General features: G+C 41.6%; 1 protein-coding gene across 2 annotated transcripts; it reads left to right on the top strand.

Annotated features, from left to right (window-relative positions):
- The first annotated feature begins 304 nt into the window (after nt 1-304).
- On the top strand, nt 305-14714 carry RFC4 (replication factor C subunit 4). 2 transcript variants are annotated; one of them, XM_068953842.1, is made up of 10 exons: nt 305-727; nt 1293-1371; nt 6273-6352; nt 7503-7622; nt 8515-8658; nt 8934-9054; nt 10032-10157; nt 11654-11734; nt 13586-13702; nt 14494-14714. In XM_068953842.1, the coding sequence occupies exons 1-10, from the start codon at nt 594-596 to the stop codon at nt 14587-14589; spliced, it is 1098 nt and encodes a 365-aa protein (XP_068809943.1). In that variant the 5' UTR covers nt 305-593; the 3' UTR covers nt 14590-14714. The 2 variants fall into 2 exon arrangements, with proteins under 2 accessions (XP_068809943.1, XP_068809944.1); XM_068953843.1 differs by having other exon boundaries at nt 522-727; nt 1293-1432.
- Nucleotides 14715-15198: the final 484 nt, after the last annotated feature.

Here is a 15198-nt window from a genome sequence, read left to right as displayed (position 1 = left end):
GCCCAACGGCGAGCGCCCGGGGGCCGCTGCAGCGGCACCGCCGCGGCCTCACGCCTTTCAGCGGCTTCGCCGCCCCTCCCCGGCGGCCGCGCCGCCCCCCGCGCCCCACAGCGGGCGACAGGCCGCGGCCGAGCCAGCCCGCCCGCCCTCAGGGCGGCCCGGCCATGGCGCCCGCGCACCGTCCGGGGAGGGGGAGGGGCACAACGGCGGGCGCCGGAGGTGACGCCAGGCGTAAGGCGCGCGAGCTCCCCTCTCCCTCCCGCTTCGGAAGCCGCCACCCCGGTGGCGCATGCGCACCACCGCCGGCGGGCGCCCGGCAGTGCCGGCCTAGAAGGCGTTCCGTCAGGGGGGCGGGGCGAGGGGAGTTCTCCCGCCCTCCCGCTCTATGGTTGGCCTCGGCGGGCGGAAGCGGCCCCGGCCCCGCCCTTGCCCCCACCCCCGCTCCCGCCCGGCGCGAGTTGGCGGGAAGAGGCGGTGGAGTCTGTGTCGCGCGGTCTCGCGCGTCGCGGCCGGGGGGTTGCGGGGGGGGGGGTAGGGCGCGTGCGTGACGTGCCCGGCCTAACGGCTGGGCTGAGGCGAGGCGGCGCGGCGAGATGCAGGCCTTTCTGAAAGGCCCGTCCGCCATCAGCACCAAGCCCCCCGCTGCCAAGGAGAGGGGCGCGGCCAGCGCGGCGGGGAGCAGCGGGGAGGGCAAGCGGCTCAAACCCATCCCATGGGTGGAGAAATAGTAAGGGCTCTTCCGCGGCCGTGGGCCGGGGCCGGGGCCGGGGCCGAGGGGGGAGGTGCTGCGGCGGCGGCGGCGGCTCACAGGGGTGTCTGCAGCGGTGGCGGGCCGGGGCGGAAAAGGGAGCGGGGCCCAGCAAGGGGGAGAGAGCTGTCGGTGTCTCCACCTGGGAGAGCCGCTTCAGCTCTCTGTGCCCCGTGAAATGCTGTGAGAGCCCTCTCTTGTGTCGCTGAGGAGAAAGTGCTCGCTTTTGGAGAAGCCTTTATTAGCTCACAAAGTGGTAAAATACCGTAGGCTGCAGTACAGATGTGCTTCTAAAAAAAAAAAAAATCGGGCTAGTGTTTACAATAGAAATAGACAAACCGCTTCTGGAAAAAAATTAAATCGCTTCAGTACTATAGAGGCATAAGACCCATTTCCTCCATTATGTTTTTGGCCCCAAATAGAGAATTTGTTGCAAATGCTCAGTGCCCAGTGCCACCTGAAAGAGAAATACTGTTTTTCTCAATTCTAATTTTTGCTGAAACTTTATTAGATAACAAATTGCATTTAATGTCTTGTTGTTTAGTCGCCCAAAATACGTGGATGAAGTTGCTTTCCAGGATGAAGTTGTTGCTGTGCTGAAAAAGTCCTTGGAAGGTGCTGATGTGAGTGTAATGATGACAGCTACCCTATTACAGTATGTTTAAGAAGAGCCTTTGGCCAGTGGTAATGAATTATCACTTTTCTAAGTTAGGAATGATCATTGTTTCAGTAGTAGTTTACAAACAAGCAAACTGGCTTCCTAGTAGTGTGCTGTGAGGAGTGTAATGTTTCTGATGTTTCTAGCTGTCTAACCATTGTAAAACCAGCAGCTCTGTCGTGCACTTTGGAATCTTCCCTGAGAAGCTTAGTTGGTAAACTTCTTGTTGATGTTCTTAAATCTGGGAAGGCTTTTGTTACATAGGCATTATTATTCAGCTAGGACTTTTGACGTTTAGGGGGAGAAGGGAATCTTGTCCTTCATAAAAAGGCAATCTGAATGACCAGTCATTCCCAAACAGATTCAGCGGTCTACCAGTGTTTCTGTGAAATTGCTAAGCGTAAAAATGAATACCTTTAGTTGATAATGAGGCAAGTTAGAGTTAATAACTTTCAGGTCCAGTATTTATATAGTGATCCCCAAACTTTTTGGATTAATGTCTCCTACTAAGTCTCTTCAGCTTTAAAAAGCTACAGCAGTTTCACTAGCTTCGCTGTGGTGTTGGCATAACGAACCTAAGGATAAAAAGAAGGGGAAGAGAGCAGCTTTTGCTCACCTTTTTTGCTTATGGTTAAACAATGATGAGTTGTAAGACTAGCATAGCTTTCCGGTTCTTTTATTCACAATCACGTGTACTTTTGGATAAAAATTCAGTAAAGTCCTATGTAAATGGAGATTATTTTCTCCCAACCAGGCAGCAGGGCATGGAGGTGGGAAGGAGGAGTCTACTATATAGCCAGTAGATGGCTATGCATTTTGAAAGTCTATAAAATTTCCTTCTTCCTACGTGCTGACAACTACTTCTGCTCCACTTTTCACCTAGAAGGGTCATTCTTCTGCTTCAAATATGTTTCTGTTTTCATGGGCTGCTAATGCCAGCTGAAATGGTTGGTAAGGATGTTTGGAAGATGACATTCACAGTTGACATCTGTTCACTGAGAGCTGTAATGAACAATCCAGATATTTAGCCTTTTTGCAAGAAGCTTTTCCCTGGTAGTTCATCCTGAGGCACAGTATGCACTGGTAGGCTTAGGTATTTGAAAGTTTTATCTCAAGCCAGTTTGCCAAAGAATTCTGATTTTTGTCATGTTAGTTAGAATTTCCAAAAACTTAAGTACTTGATTTGTGTGAGTTTAGCAAACCAAGGTGAAGTTGGTGTGACAGGACTGGGAAGGACTTTTATAGTTCGTTTCTTTAGTTCATACCCCCAGATTCAATTTACATGACAAGGTCTCACTAAAACAGAATTCTCAAAGTAATGTTGTATCTTTAAAAATGTATATTTCAGCAGCAACACTGCTGTACTTTATCTGTATAATTGAGGTAATTATTAAGGAACTATTAGCAACTAATTGAAGAAGAGAAGAAGAGGCGCTGACACCTACTCTGTCCTGACAAATCAGTCTTGTAACATTGCTTAGAGGATGGGTTAGGAAGTTCTGTTTTGAGCAACAGCTGTTTAAGACTTCCTAGCTTCTGGATCGGCCATGTTTCTACGGTTATGAGCCTAGGACGCTTCCAGTGACTTTTTGCCTCCCAAGTTGAAAAGTCAAATTATACCTCTTGTTAGCAGTTACAAGTTTTGTATTTTATCATAGCCACCCAGAGCCAGCAGGACATTTGAGAACAAAATCATTCAAGTAGTATAAAATATCTGGTGCTTATAAAATCTGGGTGTTTTTGTTAGTTCTTGAAAGAACTCATTTTTAGTAAAGGGCCAAAGTTTAATTTCAAGCGTGAGGTGGCTGATGCTTGTTTTAGCGGTTGTTATTGAATTTGGACATCTGTTGAGTCTTTCATGGCCATATTGCTCCCATTAATTCCATCAAATTGTTGATCAGTGTTGTGACCTGTAGCACAGGTCTGATCATCCAGTAGCAAGGTTTTGTAGGCCCCCTTCCTCGCAGTTGCTAATGTACTCGCAGTTATATAATGTACTGGTAGCAACTACAGAAACGACCATGACAACATGGTAAATTTGTGTGGTGCGCTTTAGATAAACCTTAGTGTTGAAAACGGAGAGCCAGTGCTGTGCTGATTTGCCTGTAAGAATTTGTGAGCCTCAGTTTGGGAGCTGCTAAATAGGGCAGGACTCCTAGATCGCTGATGCATCTCAATCTTAAATAGTGAGCATCTCTTTTGTTATAAATTGGAGAAGCCAGAGTCCCAGTGGTTATGAATTGGTGAAATTGATCTCTGCCTGCCAGGACTGTCAGTTTTTTTGTTGTTGCCATTCCTGCTTTTTGCAAAGCAGCTGACATATGTCACAGTATTCTTTAATTTTCAGTTACTTGCTGATATCTTAATGACTGAAAAGAGGGTTAAGTGTAGGCTGATGGTTCCAATTTATATTCTCACTTGTACCAAAACTTTTATAAAAGGACTGAGGGGTTGCACTATGGGCAGTAACTTTCCTATAATCAGAGTAAGATGTCTACAGGTATTCTGCTTACCCCTGGCAAGCTTGGGAAAATGGCTAACTAGATCAGGTTACAGTCTGTTAAAAATACTGCCACTGAGTTGCATAAAGGGTTAGGCTGTGCTTTGTGCAAAAGCAGTATAAATACTGGTGATAACTGTAATGAGAAACAGAGGCATAAATGGTGGGTTGAAACACAAACACTGGTTAAGTATGGTTTAGTGGAATTAGGAAACGTAGATTCTTTGTAAAACTTCTTACTTGCTCGTGCTTGTTTGGAGAACTAGCAAAATGTGGATTAGCACACAGGGGTGAGATTAAGAACCCTGTGAATACAGAGCTCCACAAAACGTGTACCCTTTCGGTGCACTGTCTTAACATGGTTGTTACTGAATTTTCAGCTGTCACTCAGTAAACATTTCCTCTCCCTGGAAGAGAGTTAGGGGGATAATAATGTTGTGCTATCTAACTAAACTTGGAAAAAATGTGTACTAGTCTGGAATGTGTTTACTTTTTAATAACCAGGGAAACGAGCGCTAGCAGAAAGAACACGCAAAACCTGAATCTTTTATAATAAATAAACCCCTTTCAAGCTGTACTATCCATACTTTGGCAGTAGATACACAGTGAGTCTGTTCTCTGTGTCTTAGTTGTTTGAAAGGGATGCTTGTTACTAGACAGGTCTGCCTATGTTTCATTTTCTGGTTACGAACTGTGCACTCTTGCGTTCGTATACTTTTTGGATGCCTTTGTTTTTGCTGTTCCAGTTCTGTCTGCGTTGCTTGCGGCATGAAATTCTCTGATCTAATTGTAGTTAACTCATTTTAAAAATAGAACCTTTATTAAGGGCTGGAAGTCAAGTCAGACTGGGGCTAGTTTTTTTTGATGTTGACTAGAGGGGACTGTTGGATTCGTGTTCTAAGAATGTAGGATTGGAAGGGATTTTGGGGTCATCAACTCCTGTCCCCTGCTGTCAAATGCAGATGTCTTCAAGTGCAGCCTGATCAATTTACAAGAGGGATTACGTGAGTTAGTTGTACAGAAAGTTAGCATTTCTCTGATAACTAGAAAACTTCTTGTTTTCAGCCAGAACTTGCTCATAGCTAATTTATAGCGACTTGGTTTTGTGCCAGCATTGTTCTTTGTCCCTGCTGCTGCTCTGTGATATTTTTATGGAGAACAATCATTCCTCCAGCTTTTGTTGTGCTAGGCTAACTAAGTCAAACTCTTTTGGCCACTTCTCATAAGATGAGCTCTCTGTTCCGTTAATCATATTTTTCAATTAGGATTTATATTTCTTGAATAAGGATGGCCAGAATCGTACGTTAAGTAGCTTTTCAGATAAAGTCTTATTAACACCGTGTTAGTATTAATATTTGTCTATCTCTGTCAGAAATGCACAGCCCAGGACCCCTGTTTTACACAGCCTCAGGCTGTTCCTATGACTGACAGATAAAACTAAGTCAATTTTTATTTTACTTCCAGGTGATGAGTTCCAGGTACCTAGCAGATATTTAATCACAGTCTCAAACCGTGAGATTTTATACTTTGTACCACTAAATATCATCCTATAATTATTACTTCAGTCTTTGCTGCGCTACTTTGATCTTCCTGTGTCAGCAGGTTTCTTTAGCGCGTTCCTATTTTCATGCCAAGGCAGTTAATGAAAGTATTTGAAAGATCAGTATACCTGTTCTCTTTGAGAAACGCCACTGATTTCCTCCTTCAAAAAAATCCTTGGATGAATGTAGAAAATTATTTGCTAGCACTCATATATTCCAGGCAACTGTTGCAACCATCTCCATGATTACTGTTAGGGTATGCCTGCGTTGCATTTGCCACAGTGCAGTGCAGGCATTCGCAAGCTACCTTGTACTTACTGCATTGGGGTTACACCAGGCCAGAACTCTCAGCAGGGCTTGCAAAAGCAGTCTGAGGAGCTGAGAAAATATGGGATAGTTAACCTATGCCAAATTTTATCATAGCTGCGCTGCTCATAGTGTGCAGGCTGTTTGAAGGGCATCGTTTGATAAATTTGCATGACACTGCAGTCACACCTGTAGCAGTAAGCTCTGTATGCTTTAGTACTATGTCAAACTTGGACCGGAGGCATTATATCCAAATGAAATATGAACTGAGGAATCAGTTTTGATAGAACATGTGACTGTGCCACCACATGTCAGCTTGTTCCTGCAGTCTTACAAACAGCGATTGGTTTGTTGTCCTTTAGAGCGTTATGTGGAGTGGTTTAAAAGTGAAGAGCTTGGTATTATGTATCAGGAGGAGTGGATAATTTCTGTCCTATCAGGTGCTGGGTTTTCCAGTAGACTTTGTTGAAGGTTGTTTGTTTTGTTTGTTGGTTTTAAAACTCTGCTTTGCTGTTTCAGCTTCCTAATCTGTTGTTCTATGGCCCACCTGGAACTGGAAAGACGTCCACAATTTTAGCAGCAGCTAGAGAACTCTACGGGTAAGCTGGAATCGAGTAGCTCTGGTATAAGTGTCTGTATCAAATGTCTGCCAGTCATGTGACACAGTGCTTCTGGTTCCTGCTTTATTTTTTACGTGGCTTCTGGAAACTCTTGCATCCATCTGAAGTGGTGTTTGTGTGTGTATTTTGTTTGTTTGTTTGTTTGGGGGTTTTTTTGGAATAGCTTCATGTTCTTGTTCAGCTGTAACGTGAGATTTCTTTCTGTGTTGTCCAGTCATAAGTCTGTTAAAATATAGACTTATAACACTTGCTTAAGACTAGCAGCCATGTACTTGTAACCTTATGTTCTTTCAACTATGTGTTTGTAGCAGAAAAGAGTATGAAAAGAAATGGCTTGCATATGCCTTACTGAACTTCTTTTTGTAAAGGAATTCTAATTTTAAGGGCGTCTTCAGTAAATTCTTAGGTATACGTATATCTTAAGGCCCTTCATGAAAAGGGTGGATCTTACTCTTCCCATTACATATCCTTTAGTTGTGCCTGAAAGTAATACTGAGAGTCAAAGTAAAATGCAGCACGTGTTGTAGTTCTTATGAACTCTTTGTACATTTATTGACTCACTGTTAAGATTGCAGCTGATGAACTCAGTGTCCTATAAGCAGAAAATGGATGGGAAGCTGGTTTGATCTTTTGAGCAAACCTAATATCAACTTTGGTACCTTGTTTTCCCCCTTGTCTTTAATTTTTGGCTAGCAGTGTGTTTAGGAGAGGACAGCTCCGCGTTTTTGAATTCTCAGATTTTAAAATCCCCCATGTTTTTGCAGCCGCAAAGCATTGCAAATGACTCTATCAGGGAATTTTATTGGTTCTTCAACTCTGCTCACAGAATATAAGTAGAAGGGCACATAACATAATGTCCTGAACTTATGAAGCCAACTTCCTACTTTTTTTCCTGCATAACTGGTGTAATTTTTAAGCCTCACTGTTTCCTGTAGTCTAGGAGGCAGCTCTAAAAATAGCTTATGGAAATTCTTATCTAACATTTAATCATCTTCAACATAACTGTCTTTTAACAAAGTATATTATTTAGTAGCATTAGCAAAAATATTTGTTGTTCAAAAGGCCAGAAGGATTGTTGTTGTTACTTTGTAATGTATGATTACAAAAGTTAACTGCTAACGTTTTGCAGGCCTGAATTATTCCGGCAAAGAGTCCTTGAGTTAAATGCTTCTGATGAGCGTGGAATACAAGTGATTCGGGAAAAAGTGAAGGCTTTTGCCCAGCTAACTGCATCTGGAAGTCGTTCAGAGTAAGCACGGGATCAAAGCTAACCCTGTTTGACGGACTCTCTTTCTTAGGATCATGCATGTGATTGTTTTTATTTGGGTTAATTTTATAATTCTGATATAAGCAATGGGTCCGCGCTGCCCAGAATTTTGCAACGCACACAGGACTGTGGCTAAGCTTTGATTTCATTTTGAGAGATCGAATACCTGAGTGGAATTTGTGCTAGTGGTGTTGGGGTTATTCAGGTGGAAAGGGAAAACTTCCCACAAGATCTAGCCTTCTCGATTTGGTAATACACTATTGACTTTGCAATTATTACCTGACTACTATAGAAAGGCTTCGCATAAATTATGGTAGGAGTTACTTCTCTAGTACCCCTAATATGCACTATTATGCAAAAGTGGTGCTAGTTGGTAAGAGGCTAATAAGGTTCTGGTGTTAGGTGGTGAGAAGCTCTATACAGGTGAAGCAGTACACATCAAAGAACGGATGGAACGTAATGGGAAGAAACTACATGCCAGGACCATTTGGCAGGAAATGATCTGAACTTGTGTACTAAAGTAGTCTACTACAGTGCTCTTTGAATCTCTGGGAATGAGGAATCCTGTAAAAGAAAATAACTGCATTCGCTATTAAAGGAAGTAACTTAAAGCATGAATACAAGTATTAGAATTTTTGCAGTGTTCAGGCGTCAGGTTTTGTATGCGAAATCAATCCCTGCTCCCTTATTACAAATATTAATCCTTTATCTAAAAATAATCAAAAAGATAGAACCTCTGAATTTTTTCTTCTTATTCTGTATAGACACTTGAATAAAATATGAGTTACCATTTGCAATGGTATTTTTACTTGCTCTGTAGACTGCATGTCTCTTGGATAATGGATTTCTTGGGATATTTTTTTTTTTTTCTCAGTGGTAAAGTTTGTCCTCCTTTTAAGATTGTGATTCTGGATGAAGCAGACTCCATGACTTCAGCAGCCCAGGCAGCCTTAAGACGCACAATGGAAAAAGAATCTAAAACAACACGTTTCTGCCTTATTTGTAACTACATCAGCAGGTTTGTGTGGAATCTGTTGCCTCTCTGGGCTTGTTGCTCCTCTTCTTCAGTGCATTTTTTTTTTTTTCCTGTGAGACTGATACCTAGTTTTCATAGTTCTCGGTTAATAGAGCTGCAGCTATGTGAATACAAGATTGAAGACCGTGTTGGGGTTTCAACTTCTGTTCTTTAGTGTTGCAGTTTTAAGGTTGTGTTGCTGTCTTCTGCCCTGAGAGCTTCAGCTGTATGATTGTGACTCATGAAGTCATTTGCCAAGACACTTACCTTTTTTCCAGAATAATTGAACCTTTAACATCTCGATGCTCCAAATTCCGCTTCAAACCTTTATCAGACAAAATCCAGCAGCAGAGACTATTGGATGTTTCTGAGAAAGAACATGTGAAAATCAGTGGTGAGGTAACTTCATAGTTGCTGTATAGTTCTGTTGCTTAATCCAGTGCATAGTTGCATTGCAGTGAAAGGGGGTAAATTAGCACTGCTTTTCCAGGCTGCTCAGTTGTGCTAAATACAGTATATAAGCTAGTTTAGGTACCATCCACAGATGGAGTAGAATTTTGAGAGGCTTCCTAAGACCAGAGAAATGTCCACCAGAGAAAATTAGCTTAAAATCACAGGGCTTTTAGTTCTGTACTGAGTACGCTCACATTAAACTATGCTTCATTCTGAAATTGTCAACACACGTTTTCACTGCTTACAGCGTTATATAATTAATAAGGTATTCAGTACGTATACCTCCTGTCTTGTATTTCAGACTACTTGGACTTTGTATTTCTCAGGAAGTTTTAAGGTTGGCGAACATGAGCAAAGGCAAAGTAGATAGTCTACTAGATGATTTTTGTTCCTTTGTATTGCTGAACACAAAAGAAAATTCGGAGCTTGTACTTCAGCATGTGCGAAGAGGCATTGACAGATCTGAGGAGTTAGGGGTAACTTAGTCCAGGGAATATGACTATGCATCTTGTGAATCTGTTGCCTCATGCTTCAGAAAGCACGTTAAACCTGCTGCCCCGTACTTCAGAGAATAAGTTAAAAGGTGCATAGGTAATATAAGTTTCTCTAATCTAGGATAAACAGTAGATCACATCACAGTTGTATACTGCTGTCCTAAGCCTCGTTTCAGCTTTGAGACAAGTAACTTGAAGTGTTTTGGCATGTTATATATAACACGAAAGTCTCTTCCTGAGAGCCACCATCTGCATTAGACCTGTAGTAGCATTTACTTAGTAGAAAGGTTGCTTTGTAACTAGCGTATTGAGCCTGTCTGTGACCATCTGCTTCAGGCATTCTTTGACACGTTAAAATCAATTTGCTGAAAAAGTATACTGGATTTTAATTAACAATGAAAGTAAAACTTGTCATTTTCCCACATTCAGGCAGTATCTTACCTTGTTAAGGTGTCAGAAGGGGACTTACGAAAAGCGATCACTTTTCTTCAAAGCGCCACTCGCCTAACAGGCGGGAAAGAGATCACAGAGAAGATAGTCACTGAAATTGCTGGGGTAAGTTATGCTTTACGGTTTCTCCTGTAATTAGTCTGAACACTGTTTGGTAATAAACATAATTGCTTCCTGTGTCTATTCAATGTTTTTGTCAAAGTTTGATTAAAATGGTTTTATTCTTATTAGCGTTGCTTGTATGGTACCAATACACAACTATTCCACTCCCTCCCTCCTCATAATTTTAATGACTGCCTGGTTCTGTGCACTTACTAAATAGCAAATGTCTAGCAACTTACTCTGTAACTAAAGGAAAACTGTAAAATAGTCTTACAGTTCAAACAGAATTTGAAATATTCTGCCTGTGAATGCAAAATATATTGAGTGCTTTTTCTCGGATAGTAGGCAAGAAGATGTTCCTGGTGATTTGTACATTATATAGCACTGCAAAACATTGTTTGGAAGCAGCGCGGGGGAATGGCTTTCAGTAACCGCCCATTTTCAGTGTAACGTTCACAGTGACAGTGTCGCTTTAAGCATCTGTGCAGCTTTTGCTTTAACAAAACAGCAGTTGTTTCTCCAGAATGACATAAATAATACTGACAGGGACAGCATAAAATGGACAAAAGGGATCTAATAACTTGTGGGAAGGTGTTTCTATAGCAACAAAACACCCCCTAAAGCAAGAAATCTGAGACTGGGAGTTAAGGAAGTAAATAGGCTTTAAGGTCTTAGTTTGCCTTGAAAGTGCTACCCTCGTGGCTAATTGTACCTGTTGTGGGGTTTGCCACTTTGAGGGAAAGGAAACAGAGGCAAATGCTGCTGTGCACATTTTGTAGAACAGTTTGTAAAAGTTTTCTCAGTGAACTCTCTGTTCAGTGTTGTGTATCTAGCTGTATTAAAAGAGCTGGATTTCACTTACAGGTAATTACCTGTAATTGTAGGCAGTAATTTGTAAGAAGCCTGGCAGAGAGATTGACTGTAATGATAGGAAAGAGAAGGGATGTGCAGCATGATTGATAGGAAAAAAACGAGCGTAGGGGAGAATGCAGGTAGTGCTTCCCTGCTTAGAGCTAAATAATGGCATCTGTTAACTCTTTGTCTTCTGATTTATTGACCAAAGTTGTTGCGTTGAGCTTGTTTGTGTATGTCCCTGGTACTTAACTGCAGAGAAATTGTTTTGCTGTTTTGTTTAGCTGCCAAAAGGTACAGAAGGCAAAGGCTGATCTAATTGGTGAAGTAGGTTTAGGTGGTGTCCTGAATAAGTAATTGCATGTTTTGATTGGCAAGCGTAGCTTTGACAATTCACTGTTGTTATGTAGTTTTTCTTCTGATATTGCCAATATAGGACAGATACCGAAGCCTAGCTCTGGATCTTACAATTGAGTAGCTCTCATATATTTGCTTGAGAGTGGTTGGGTATGTAGGGGAATGAAATGCTAAAATGGCCTGCTTTATAAAAAGTTTGAATTGTTTACTGTAAGCATCAGCTTTAGTCATGACTTTAAGCTTTTTAAGCTTGCAAAGTTGACATTAAAAAATGTAACTTCTTTTTACAGGTTATTCCTAAAGAAGCAATTGATGGACTGCTATCAGCCTGCCAGAGTAGTTCATTTGAAAAACTGGAAACAGTAGTAAAGGTAGAGAGAGTTCTCTTAGTACTCTAGTCTGGGTGTCTTTCTAAGTCCCTGCCCTGTGTAGCTGGGTTACTGGGTTGCAGTTGAAGAACATTTGGCCTCAGGTCTGTTAGGATGCAAATTTCAGGAAGCATGTATGTCACCCGTTGGTAGAGTGATCTTAGCCTTTTGAGGAAGAGCCGGTAAAGGAGAAAATAAGATTCCATACCGACTTGACTGTGGCCTTCTGAGTTGAACTATGGAGCTGCTAGGCTGAATTATGCAGTGTAAGAATTTATAGTAAGACGCTCAGCTCAGATCTCTAGGATTGTGTCCTCAATGAATATTCTGCACTAGTAACCTTCTAGGTTACAATCCAGGTGCCCAAAGATGATTTGGGGGAGATGGGGAGCGGGAGAAAAATCTTGACTTTACCAGTTTACAGATACACAGAGGCTACGTAATATGTGAAGTGTCTGAATAAAGTAGTCATAAGCCTCTGGATTTAAAATATGACATGTTTGCCACGTAGTACCTGAGTGAATAAGTTCATCTTGCAAACCACAGTGACTTCAAATAGATATTGCTGGAGAAGGCACAAGCTACCCATTCATAGAGGTGGATTTCTTTTCTTTAGTACAAAAAAAGGTTCTTCTGCTCTTTGAAGAATGGGAAATTCCTACTCTCATGAGTTTAAAGGAGGCATAAACAGTCTTGAACTGAATCTTGAGTCCCCCTCCACCCCCCAGCATAGGGGGGGACATGCCATGGTACCGTTCACCCCTCCACTAAAATGTTTCCTACCCATATGGAGAAAGTCCACTTGGCAAAGCCTCATGTGATGGTTTTGGCTGGACCTTCAGTCTGAAGTCTGTATTTATTCTCCCACAAACTTGCCACAGATCTTAGAACTGTTGTACCAGGATTTGTACAAATGTCACTGCCTTACACTTTCAAGTTTCCTTGCCTTGGTGTAAAGGAATGTGTTGACCGTAAGAGATGATAACATGGATTTCACATATTCCCAGGGCCTGATAGTCCTTCATCAGAACCTGATGTAATCTACTGTAGTAGTTTGGAACTGTTCTCCAACTTCTAGAGTAGGTGCCTTATGGTGGAATTTTGCTTAAATGTTACTACTCGATATACGGTTGGTAGAACTTGAGTGCATACTTTCATAAAGCATGGATGTGTATTTGGCTGTACAGAGAAATAAGGCTGCCCCAATCTTCTAAGTAAGTTTACAAACTTCTCTCTGCTTAAATGGTTCAGTATTTGCCATTTTTATAACTTGGCACTACTGACCTTTTTTTAAGAAAAAAAAACAATCTTTCTTTAATTGCAATATTTCTGATTTTGTCAAAAAAGCTTTGGCCCTTTCAGATCTCTACGTGCCTGAGGCTGGTAACTACCAGAGTGAAGAAAATAAATGAAACGGAGTAGGTGGTACTTAAAATGTGAAGGTTGTGTGAAACTTGGCCAAGTTATGCTGTGGATGCCGAGCTTTATAATTTTAGAGTGAGATTGGACAGGTTCACTGGAGGCTTCTAGATGCTTAAAACAACTGTTTGTCTCGAGAAATCCCTGAGAAACCACTTGTCAGAGGCTGTGAAAATATTTGGGTGAGGTTATCACTGACTGTGTGCCCACCATGCTCTTAAGCTCTTTCCTGGGTACTCACTTTGGGTTACTTGTCAGGTGGGATGCTGGACTATATGTAAACTACTGACTTGTTCTGTAAAACTTAAAACTTCTGTAATAGCTTCCAGTAAAGTCTTTCAGCTTATATGGAATTTTTCAGATTGGTCTTCCAGTTTGTGATGTTTCTGCTGCTACTTAGCTCTTGCTGCCTTATTTCCTCTATCCCTGATACAGAATCTGATAAATGAAGGGTATGCTGTTGCTCAGCTTGTAAACCAGCTTCATGATATTGTTGTTGAGAGCGAAGAGCTCAGTGACAAGCAGAAATCTGCTATAGTTGAGAAACTTGCGGTAAGACTGTAGTTGGAATTTTTTTAAATAATAGTAATCTTCATTAATCTCTATTGGTCAATCTCTGTTCATGCCACTTTCTCTCCCAAAAAGTATACACAACTTTTTTGTTTGTTTGTTTTTTAGTTCTGAATGTTGTGTTTCATGGTAGAATGTGCATTTTTTTGTTCCTGGGGAGGCTGAGAAATTCTGTAAGACATTGAAATCCTGGTTAAGACAAATAAGTTTTGGCCAGATGAGAGTGTCCTGATGTTGATTGAACAAGAGTCAAATGTGTGTGTGGGGGTGTGTGTGTATATATATACACACACATATACTTTTTTTTTATAATATAGATCTGGAGAGGGAATTAAGCAAAGGGATGAAGTCAGGTACTGTGTAAAGCAGGCGCTGCAAGATACAAGTTTCAGTTTGTTTTGCTAATTGGGTACAGTTTTGGAAACTATGCCTTCCCAAGAACAGAAAGTGAAATAACTTCCTAAATTTTGACCAAGAAGAGAGGACAGCTGTAGGGCAGATCTGCATGCTAAAATCAGTAAAGACAGGCAGTGCTGTTTGCCAGCAGCGATTCTCCTGGCAGTTAGTTGCAGTGCTAGTAGTATATCCCTTCGCTTACATAAACTGGCAGCCTTGGTATCCTCAGAAACATGGAGGCTCAAAAGGCATTTTTTTTCCTGGTATGGTACGAGTGGTATGCGATGCGACGACTGCTGGAGAAGTAGTTGCCAGCTAATAAACAGTTTGTCCTTCTGTGGGCATGGGGTTGTAACTTGTCTCTTTTTTATTTGCAGGAGGTAGACAAATGCTTGGCAGATGGTGCTGATGAGTACTTGCAGTTGATGAGTCTCTGTGCCCTTGTGATGCAGCAGCTAACCCAGAACATTTAGCTCAGCAGGTAGTGACATAGAGCAACTTTTTGATTGATTGGTGGCTGCAGTTTTGATGGCAGTGATCTGTGTACTTTTGTATTGTTTTTGCAATAAAAAGACTGCTCAGCAGTTGGATGAACTAACATTGGAGTAAAATATTTTAATTCTTTTATACCAATTTATAGAGAGAACTGGTTAATTGAAGTGCCTAGTAGCACTCCTACATTACAGTTGACTGGTAGTAAATGCATTTAGAAAAAACAGGTGGAGTATGTAAGTACATTTTGTCAGCCCCAGCAGAAAACTATGTAGAAAGAGAGCTAGTTCAGTATTCCTTTCAGCCTAGCTTCCGAATTAGTTTTTAATATGCCTGGGTAAAAGACCATGTCTCTACAGAGCTCAAGGCTTCAGGATGAACCTAGATGTTGAGAGGATGCCCTACTACAACCTGTATCTTATACTGGACCTATAACCTTACAATACCGTAAGAATCACTTTTCAGTTAACAGGATCACAACTAACTTGTACAGTTTGAAGATAAAATAAAAAAGTATAGATTAGGGCATTTGTTTTTAAAAAAAAAAAGTTTTAAATTCCCCCCCCCCCACTGTCACTTCATTCTTGCTT

The sequence above is a fragment of the Struthio camelus genome, chromosome 9 (assembly GCF_040807025.1).
Source record: "Struthio camelus isolate bStrCam1 chromosome 9, bStrCam1.hap1, whole genome shotgun sequence".
Taxonomy (NCBI): Eukaryota; Metazoa; Chordata; class Aves; order Struthioniformes; family Struthionidae; genus Struthio; species Struthio camelus.
The sequence above is the reverse complement of the archived record's forward strand: the minus strand, read 5'-3'. Positions and strand labels throughout refer to the sequence as shown.

What these genes read in the sequence shown, in the direction of transcription:
- RFC4 (XM_068953842.1), top strand. Translation starts at nt 594, where the DNA reads ATGCAGGCCTTTCTGAAAGGCCCGTCCGCCATCAGCACCAAGCCCCCC. An exon ending in GCATCTGGAAGTCGTTCAGA is followed by an intron (nt 7,623 to 8,514) that starts GTAAGCACGGGA and finishes TTTTTTTCTCAG; the next exon opens with TGGTAAAGTTTGTCCTCCTT. An exon ending in ATGTGAAAATCAGTGGTGAG is followed by an intron (nt 9,055 to 10,031) that starts GTAACTTCATAG and finishes TCCCACATTCAG; the next exon opens with GCAGTATCTTACCTTGTTAA.